General features: G+C 40.5%; 1 protein-coding gene across 4 annotated transcripts in view; it reads right to left on the bottom strand.

The window, feature by feature from the left end:
- Positions 1-10,753, bottom strand: part of tsnare1 (T-SNARE Domain Containing 1) — a 240,590-nt gene that overhangs the window by 125,632 nt on the left and 104,205 nt on the right. For all 4 annotated transcript variants that reach the window (XR_010906407.1, XR_010906408.1, XM_067448267.1 and 1 more), the window contains exon 8: positions 3,024-3,179. Coding sequence is in view for 2 of the 4 variants with exons in the window: in XM_067448267.1 (XP_067304368.1) it covers positions 3,024-3,179 (156 nt within the window). In the remaining 2 variants the exon portion in view is untranslated. The remainder of the gene's footprint in view (positions 1-3,023; positions 3,180-10,753) is intronic.

Below are 10,753 nucleotides of genomic sequence, written 5' to 3'. Positions count from 1 at the left end.
AGCAACGTGCCAACCACGCGCCTGAACACACCTCGCTTTCAGACCAGCATGCCCATTTACTGTCGCTCCACTACTGTCTACTGAAACTTCCATTTCTCACTGAAGGGCAAAAGGGATGCACTGGGCACATTTGCAGGGGAGACACGTGTCTGTATTTTTTCTGTTGGATGGGCCAGGTGTTGCATTCAGATTCCCCTTGAAAGTTGTCCTTTGTCATGCCCTTTGCTTTCTTTTTTTTTTAACAAATTCATCTTGATGAAATGATGGCCGGTGCCAAAGTGTCAAGTGCGTCTGGGGTTGATGTCATAAATGGTGGAGGGCGGAGCCTGGCTCCTCCCTTCAAATGTGTCCCTCGTTTCACTGTAATATAGGGTGAATCCAAATCGAATTAGTCATCCCAGAGGAACAGTTCATTACCCTTGCGGGTCGCCTCAAAGAAAATCAAGACGGAGAATCCATACTGGCATGCGGAATAACCCCCCGTCCTCTATCCGGCTTGTGTGTGCGTATGTCCCTTTGTGCGGTTCTGCGGAGAAGGGTTCGCCTGAACGCACAAGCCGCCAGAGTAAATGTGAACTACTCAGGAGGACAGATCAGCTTTTGGAGAGAAAGCGAGAGAGAGAAGGGGGGGGGGGGGGGGGGGCTGATTGTACTTTACACGGATAACAGACATTCCATCTTCTCCATTTCCCTCGGGAACCCATCTAACAGTGAGCAGGAGAGAGAGAGAGAGAGAGAGAGAGAGAGAGAGAGAGAGAGAGAGAGAGAGAGAGAGAGAGAGAGAGAGAGAGAGAGAGAGAGAGAGAGAGAGAGAGAGAGAGAGAGAGAGAGAGTAGGGCTCAGAAAGGGCTGCAAATGCTGGTGATTCACTTGAGCAGAGTTGCGTGAGGAGGCGGCACAGGGCCGGCTGGAGGTTTGGGGGGTTGGGAAGGCGGAAGGCGGGGAAGATGCTAGACAGGAAAAGCACATTGTCAGATATGATCAGCTCGGCTGGGCCCGGGGCCAGAGATATCTCCAGAACCTGCGACAGAGCTCTCTGAGCATAGACTCGTGCTCATCCCCCCTCTGATCATGAAAAAACTCGTCCAATTTCTCCATGACTAAAATGGCCTGTCGGTTTTGTTTGAGCCTTTCAGGTTTTGTCCGTGTGATGAATGGGAATTTATTAAGAGGGCTGCGGGACGTGGGATTGTTTGATGCCTGTCTGTTAGCCAGATGCGGTAGTTGCGTTAGTGAGCGAGTGTCTACGAAGTTCAGACAGGTCTTCAAGAGGGAACAGCCATATGTCTTCATTTCAAGGCTTTCTCAAGGTTGTCATTGGTCATTAGGATGTGCGGTTCCTCTCTTTTTTCAACTCCTTGCTATTCAAACAAGAAAGAGCCATTTGTTTTGAAGCGCCATCTGCGTGACACGCTTTCTGACTAGCCTTGTCGATAATCATGATGGGCTGACATTTATTTCATTTTAATTTTTTGTCTTTGAACACCCCGCTTCAAAGAAAACCAGCGAATGGTGCGTGTCCAAAACAAATGGCTTTGAAATTGGACTGAAAGGATGTCAAAGAACAACAGAATGATCTCATCATCGCAGGTTCACATCTGTGCATAAGCACATCTGGAAGAAAACAGCCGTTTTGCAGACGAGACATACTTCAATAGAGCAACGTGATGCTGTTTTTCAACGGTGTATGAAAAGCCTTCTGCTCGTGTGTGCGACTAGACAGCAGAATAAACCGAACTATTAAGGAAAATTGCCCTGAAAGCTTTAGTAAAAGGACAGTTGCTAAAGATGATGGCGAGCTCGGAAAAAATACAGGCTTGATGGTTCTGTTTGTATGGAAATGTATCGCAGAAACGAACGAACATGTTTGTTCTTTCCAAGTGTGTCTAAAGTTTTGAATAAAGGACAATGCAGGATACCAAACAATTGTATAGAAGGATATTTTTCAAGGGCTCAAAAAAGATTCACTGATCCTTTCTCAATATTTTGGTACAATCCTGTCAGAATACTTAGAGACATAGATTGAACCACTACAAATATAAAAAACTGCTTTCATAGCTATTAAAAAGAAAGACTCAAACTTATAATAATAACAAATCATTCTTGTGAACCAAATAAGCATATTACAGTAAAATAATTTAATCATGTGACACTAAAGATTCGCATAATAGCTCACAATAAAAATAATAAAATATTTAAATGTTAATATTTAATTTAACTGTACAACTGTATTTAGCAAATACATATATATTTGGTGATAATAAGAGACTTCTTTCAAAAACTTTAAAAAGATCTTAGTGACCCACATTTTTTTAATGATAATGTACATAAAAATGTATAAATAAGAAAAAGAAAAAGAAGAAAAAAAGGCTGAGAAGATTTGGGAGGGGCTTATTAACTCTTTCCTGACAGCATACTTTAAACAAAGTGGCCAGCCACCATCTGCAGTGTCTTTTCACAAAAATGTCATTGCCCCCAAAATATTTAGCATAGCATGCAATGTATCAAAAAGAAAGAAAAGGCACACTGAATAATAATAATAAACTATTTTATTCTAGATTTATGCCTTCTATTTTACTTGTGAGCAAGTTTCATAAAAAAGAAACAATTTCAGAAAAAAGCAGAGAATATCACATTTGGATCCGATTCCATACGATGAGCAAAACTTATTAAAATAATAAATGGGGTAGATCGAGTCCATCAACTGCCTGGGTCGACAGGTCACTCGGTTACATTAGGCTGTTTTGATTTATATGCTGTCTATTGTTGATGATTGCATTATTTTTCAGATGTATCTGTATGAGATCGCTTGTTTCTACTTCTTTTCCTGTGTTTTGATCTGGAGATACTGTACTCGTTCAGGGGATTAACTCGTTCAGCAGTTAAATAGATCCTCCTCTCACCGTGAAAGCTTATCAGTGGCAGGGAAGTATTTTTCATGAATGACGAGTCAACTCGCCAGTGGCAGGGAAAGAGTTAATGCAATTAGGTTTTCAGTGGGTGTGTCTATTGAGTTACTGTACCTCAATATGCAGCAGTGCCTCCTCTCTTTGCCTCAGGATCTCCACGTCTTCCTCACTGATCTCTGACAGGAATGCTTGGCCATCACCCTCCACACTCTCCCCCGCTCCGTACAATGGCCCCTCTTCAACCAGTTCACTGAATGGAGTCTGTAGGCTCTATCATTCCACACACAAATAGGAATAACATTTTTTAAACGTTTTAAGAATACATGCAATACTCAGAATCAGCACTAGCAGTGGGCTTCCAGAGCTGAATATTTTAGCAGCCAACAACAAACGTCTTACCACCCCTATCAAAGATGTTTTACTTGTCTGTTGACTTTAAGGAAAAAGCTTCACTCCATCTACACATAATAATCACAGGATATTTTACAGACAAGTTTTTTTTTAAGCAATTTGTTTGCAAACCTGAAAATGCAAATAATTTGATGCATCGTGATTCGTGAATCGATTCTGAGCTTTTCAGAATGCATCAAGATTCTCTCTCCAATTAATTCTGAGCTTAGTTTGCAGATGTCAACAGATGGCACTGTAGGCTAGTTTTTACATGCTCAAATGCTCACGAAAAAGCTGTGTGCGAAACGAGTCCACGTAAGCAGTTAAAGGCGGGGTAAGTGCTATCTGGTAACCGTTGTTGATATTTCAAATCACCAAAACAAACACGCCCCTACCCCCAAAAAGGGTCTCGCCCCTATTTTGATAGCTCCACCCCACACATGCGTAACCCAGGCAAAGACTATGTCAGAACCTGTTTGTAACTAATCCAGGTCGAATATTCAATGAAAAAGTCACCCCTTCCATCACAAAAAAAAAAAAAAAAATGTTCTCATGAACAACTCAATAGTACACGAGCACAACAGTCCAGCTAACAACATATTACAATTATGACCAGATTAGAGTTATAGTATTCACAAAAAACACAAACCGTTCTCATGCCAACTCGATAGTACACAAGCATGACAGTCCAGCTAATGACATATTACAATTATGACCGGATTAGGGTTATATTGATCATGAAAAGAGGAAACAAATATACAGTATATTAGGAGTATAGTATCTTACTTGTCGGACACATTTTGTGAGCTGACGCTTGAAACAGACTGAGGAGATTTAGATGCTCCATACGGTGTGGAAATGTATGGGTCTTCATCATCACTGAAATGAGCGACAAACAAGCATATTCAAGCAAAACCAGTATATATTAGTTTTCGGCTAATATCCGTCATGTGTGTCCTGTTTTCAATGACGTGCACGGAACGCTCTCTTCTCACCATCAATAGCAGACAAAGCCCTTACCAGCTGATTGGCGACAAGTTTGTTATTGGACTTGGCCCGAGTCCGTTATGTAAAATGGTTTCAAAATAACACTTACCCCACCTTTAAATGTTCTGTCAGGGTTCTCCTCTAACAGCTCTGTCTGTTTTGTCATTGTTTAGTGTGTCTTCGTTTGTGTCGTGCTTGAACACATGTCTTGGTTTGTGTTTGCCATGTGCTCCTTATGTCCCACCTCCTTGTTTCCTGTTACCACACCCCCTTGTTCAGTCATCGTTTCAGTAATTGTGCTCACCTGTTCCTTGTCTGAATGTGCTCACCCTTCTCTCATGTTCTCGGCTCCTTGTTTGTCTGAGTGTGTTCACCTGTTCCTCGTGTCTTCTGCTTCCTTTATAATGTGTGCTCTTTCCCTCATGAGTTGTTGGTTCTTTATACGTTGTGCCTACATGTGCTGTTATGCTATGTGTGAGTACTGCCTTTTGGTCCTGTCTTGTTTCCTGTTTCTCTAGTTCCTGTACTGCAAGCAGAGCTTCCCTGGCAGCTTGCTCTCTTGGCCTAGCTGCAGTTTGGTGTTTCCTGAGATTCCTGATTGCATTGCCCTAGGATTCCTGCCTGGCCATCGCTGGTATCCTCTTGTCTCGCTGTGCTCTGACATAACTGCTCTCCAGCCTACAACCTTGTTGAGCTAGTTATAGTGGCTGCTCTTTCTGTAAGTGATTGTGTTCCTTTTCCGTCTACTGTTTGGACTGTATTCACCTCCTTACCATTCCTTGTCTTGTCAGCTTTCTTGTTAATAAACCCCTGATCACTCATTCCTGCATTTGAGTCCTCTCTGACATGTACTTCAGATTGATTTTAAAACACACCTTACAGGTACAATCTAGACACATAATCAGTGATGTAACCTGGGGTCATCGTGTGTTTTGGTTATTTCAACATCATACACCCAATGACCCCAGGAGACCCAGCCAGGGATGATCAGAACCCGACTTGTCTAGATAGCTTGTGTGGTCCACGGATCCCCCCTTTTGATCTACAGCCATCTAGATGCCTTCTCAGCGGCATCCAAGATGTTCCTGATGGTTTTCCTTTTCATTTTCAGGAGCTGCCATCCCTCGGCAGCCAACCTCAAAGGGGAGGCAGCGGGTCTTCCATCCACTGCTACAAAATTCACCTGCTAACTCCTCATACTTGGCCCTCTTCCTTTCAAACACCTCTTACATTCGGTCTTCCCAGGGTCAATTCCAGTTGGACCACCTACCTTTAAGATTCTGAGAGGAGGACCATGTCTGGCCTAAGCAAGGTCATTGTGATGGTTTCTTGGAATTTGAGATTACTTCCCAGTTCAACCTTTAGCTGCCAGTCCCGAGGTGCTGGCACTGGTGCCTTCTCAGAGAGATCCCAGTGCTGATTACTTCTATGATGACCCTTAGCACTAGGTCATGGCGTCACCAATAACGTCCCTCTTCCAGGGCTTTAGGGAAGAAGCTTAATATGTGTTCCAGGGATCCTCTTTTTTGGCATAGATGGCATGCAGGGGTGTCTATCAGGCACCAGCAGAAGAGGTTTATTGGGCTGGGAGGACACCATTGACTTATTTGATAAGGAACTAAATCAGGAGTGGCTCTCCTTTCCACAACTCAGACCATGAGATCTTTTGGTCCACCACCTGTTCCTATTGAGTCCACGCCATTTGTTGTCACATCCACACTATCATGCTGCTATGCCTTTTGCTCCACCCCTGCTCGGATTTCTTCTTGGAACAGTTAATGCCTGTCCTTTCCCCAGGCCTTGTCATATCGAGGTCTTTAGATACAGCCAAGCCCTGCACATCTTGACGCCACTGTCCCCACCACCACACTGTGCCGCAGCTGCGCTTCAACCTGGTTGACTGCCTCCTTGGCCCTCTACTTCCTCACCTCTACTCTAGCTGAGGAGACTTTGGGGTCAGAGGACTCTCTGTACAGCAGCAACTCTCACTCTGGAAACCATGAACTCCTCTGACAGGCTGCTGAAGGGGAGTTGTAGCTTATTCTTACTCCCTTACAAGGCTGCTGATGTTGCGAGGGAGACCCAACCACCTACGCAGAGAGTGGCTGACGCACACTTGTAATTTGCTTCAACCTATTCAAACTTTATGAAAGGTTATTTTATGGGCGATTCAAACACTGTGTGTAAGGAATTGGAAGCAAGCAGAGGCGGCTGTTTCTAAAGCATGCAGCGTCATCTTCTGTCAAAAACTAAGCTCGGAGTTGAAGAGAGAATCGTGATGCATACTGAAAATCTCAAAATCGAACAAGAATAGTTTGAAGTGCAATGCATCATTTCAATACATTGTTCTCATGTAAACGTGAAGTGTACCATACATATTTAATCAAAGGATGACTCTATATGCATGTGTGAAGCCATAAATATTCACTGACCCCATAACTACCCATGCTTAGATCATCAGAGGTTCAGAGCATTGCGGATGTTCTCAGACGTTAGACTGGACTTTGATGAAACTTCTATATTAGAAATGACAACTTTTCCTGAGATCATTTGTAAACATCTTATATAACAGCAAAGCACTGACATTTCACGGCTATGGAGAATATAATACAATGATAATGACTCGCCACCTCACACTGCAGCAAAAGATTTGCACAGGAACAGCCTGCCGCCTTTGTTAGTCATTTAGGTTGAACTCTCTGTCAGCCTGAAGGTTGAAGAGGTGGGAGTTGGTCACTTAGAGAGGGCCACATTGATCTGCTAATTTCTCAACTTGCATATGCATGACATCGATAAAGGCCCGAGGCGTGCTATTATTTTTTGCAGTGTGTCGGATGACTCATTGTATTCTTCCCTCTCAGAATTAGCACATCCAATGCATCTCGGTCCAGCACAATGCCACCCTGAGAGCATCTTCTGCTTTGCGCGGTTTTTGTCAACCCACTCACTGAGGACATCATTCTCCATTAGGTCATAGAGTGGCTTGTATTTGGGAGGTTTTTCTCATCTATTGACAAGATCTAAAACATACACTATCCTCTTAACTGTATCTGTACCTCATACGGATAACCTAAAGTTTATTCTAATCTAAATGTAATTATTTTTTATGAACTAATTTGAATAAAAAATTAAAATAAACTTACTTGAAACCTTATTTCAAGTTTAAGTACAGTCAAATTTGCTTAAAATGTTCTCAAAATGTACAAGATGATTCATACATGATCCCCTATGAGGGAGAGAGAGGAGTCTCCTATAAAGTCAATGGATCCAAATCACATTAAGTCAAAGGATCAGCATGACTCATTTAAGACGGGATATTCCCAGTTTAAGGCATTTACTCAGAAATGTCTCACTAATCTAAATTCTCTGGAGGATATGTGCTATTATGTAATGTACCTCTGATTTGAAGACTTTCACTTGTTTTGCAGTGGCTTTAATACACTTTTTATTTATTTTTAGTTATTTTACTAAGTTTGTTCAGAAGTCCTCACTCTGTGTAAGTCCTTTAAATGCTTGAGACTGAGAGATGGTTTAAGTATAGCAAAGAGTGATATATTTACATAATTGAAGTATTTTTTTCCACCAATCAATCAAAATAAAAAGTGCATCCTGACTTCACTAGTTTTAAAAAAGGTTTCAGGTTATTTCTAATTATTATTTTTTTATTTGTCAGAAAAGTAAAAGGTTAAACAAGCAGGCAAGATAATTACTTTTTTTGTGTGTGATTCCTAGCATATTGGTTTGCAGCTATATAAAGAGTTGGAAACTCCAGCCTCGTGTCATCACATTCCGATCTAAATGTGAGTCTGATCCACAAAACCAGTCATAAGGGTACTTTTTTTATTAAGATTTATACATAATCTGAAAGCTGAAAAAATATGTTTTCCATTGATGCATGGGTGTTAGTATAGGATATTTGGCCGAGATACAACTATTTTAAAGGTGCCCTCGAATGATTTGAAACAATATGTTAAATTGTTCTCTGATAACTACATAGAGGGTATTTGGCTTATTTAAGGGCAATAATTGTCCAGATACAGTTTTACAGCTCCATTTATAACCCTATAAATTGTCCCTAGGATGTAATGCTCTGTTTTTGCCTTATTTGGAAGAGTCATGAATATTAATGTTGAGCTCTGCTCTGATTGGCTTATTTCCGCAGCTCACAGCACAGCAGTACAGCTGTTCAGCTCGTGAGTCCTGACCGTCCTGACAGAACACAGACCGACTGAATGACACTTTAAGCAGAACATCTCAAATGGAGATTGATAAAATGCAGCTTACTTGTTTCTGTTTTTACTTGATCATTCGCGCACAAGAAAGAGGTCGCGTGTTGCGGTTGCCAGATTTTAGTAATTAAATCCCCCAAACAGAGCTTTTCTGTGGAAAACAACCTGTATACTATCCGGTTGTTTACCTAAACATGTCCAATCTGGCAACCATATGCACGCAAGCTCCCTCTTGCGTGCCGGTGAACTGAAAACACCAATAAACAAGTAAGCTGCATTTCAACAATCTTCATTTGAGATGTTCTGCTTAAAGTGTCCTTCAGTCTACATTTTAGACTTGTCTTTTTTTGTCAACGATACTGCTTGTTTATATAACGTTAGTAACAATGTAGGCTACGCAGTGACTGTGATGTACTTTGAACAAGCATGCAAAAACATCATAGGCCTACTTCAGTTCTCAAAAATATAAATATATAACTTATATTTTTTACAAAATGAATAGCCTTGTCAAATGACTGTCGTTTTAACTTATATGGTGGGAAAGGTGACATTTGCTAGAAGGATCGAGTGAACGATCTGTAAGCAACGTATCTATGGTTGTATTTTGTAATACAAAATAATATTAACCATTGTCACTAGACACACTATTTAGTTTTGTATGGTACTTGGCGTTTCCTATTGCTACTGTACTAGCATCTTGCGTTATCTAGACAATGCGGTCTCTCTAAGAAACGTTCAATTTAATCAGAAATTGCCTAAACAGCTAGTCAATAAGTGGATAAATCACTACTTACTGCTTGCAGGAATACAGTTGCCCTTTTCATTAGTTTAAGACGCTGAGCGAAGCTTGCTTGAAATGGGCTGAACAAACAAAGGATTTTGAAATAAATTATTGTGGTATCCGATTATAATAAACCTCAACCATAACTGTTTATATATGAAAAGTCCTCACATCTCCTGCACAGCCTGAACATGACGTGTGTCACGAGAGCCGTTTTTCCTCAAGTGTCCCGATGATTAGGCTCCGTCTGTTCCGCCTGACAATGAACATGTTTGGACAGATGCAAATGTTGGGGGCGTGCATATAAATGATCCCCAATGCTTGCGCCACGGTTGGCCTTATGTTGAGAAGCCCTTATTTTTCCGTGGTGTTTTTGATTCACAAGATTTACATAGGAAGTAGGAGGCAATGGTGTTTGAGACTCACAGTATGTAATGTCCATGTACTGAACTCTTATTATTTCACTATAGCAAGGTTAATTCAAGTTTTCATTCTAGAGCACCTTTAATGTAAATATGAAAATATAAATATTGAAAAAATTGCCTTTAAAGTTGAAGTATAAGCAATGCATAATACATTTTTATATTTATTTATGGAAGGAAATTTACAAAATATCTTCATGGATCATGATCTTTAATATCCTAATAATAATACTATGTATTGTTGGCTATTGCCACAAATATATCTTTGTGACTTGTGACTGTTTTTTTTTTTTGGTTCATTTGGGAAATTATAACATTAATAACTGTATGATGTTAAACAATTTCCCATTATTTTAGTATGTTGACCTATACTGAGGGATGCAATAGAAGTTTGAAAACAGAAAAAGCAAGTAGTTGCAAGCAAACATAATGAATAAATAATCAGAATAAATAACTCTGAACACATTTGAACAACAGATTAATGCTAAAACAAAAATCATTTATACATCCGAATTTTCTGTTTTGTCCTAGTACTCAGTCTACGGAAGCCTGTTTGTTCCTCACGCAATTGTGAGATAAAGTTTAACATCAGAAATAAGTCACAACTGTAATATATGAAGTCACTATTACAAAACAAAATCTCTGCAAAAAAAAAAAAGAAAATTAAGTGAGAAATATAATAACATAATAAATGTTCCAAATGCAAGATAAGAAGTCACATTGTTAGATAAGAATTGTGTAATAGCTAGCCTGGATGCCAGCCGAACGTAGCCCCGCCCACAACATTTTTAGGTCGGGCAGTTCGGTCTGGCATTGCTCCATAGAAGAGTAATTATCTCTGAACAGAAACTGTTTGGACCAATGAAATCATCAGGGCAGGCTTTAGACGATGACGGACAGATGATAAACAGTAACGTAATCATGCACGTCATCAAAGGAGCTTGGATTACATTTACTCGAATCCTAAACGGAGAGCTTGTTTGTATATGCATTCACCTTCATAAATCCTCTCAAAGATGACGATCATGTTGGGTA

This window comes from Pseudorasbora parva, chromosome 7 (assembly GCF_024679245.1).
Source record: "Pseudorasbora parva isolate DD20220531a chromosome 7, ASM2467924v1, whole genome shotgun sequence".
NCBI classification, from domain to species: domain Eukaryota; kingdom Metazoa; phylum Chordata; class Actinopteri; order Cypriniformes; family Gobionidae; genus Pseudorasbora; species Pseudorasbora parva.
Note: the sequence above shows the minus strand (reverse complement) of the source record. Positions and strands in the feature narration are given on the sequence as shown.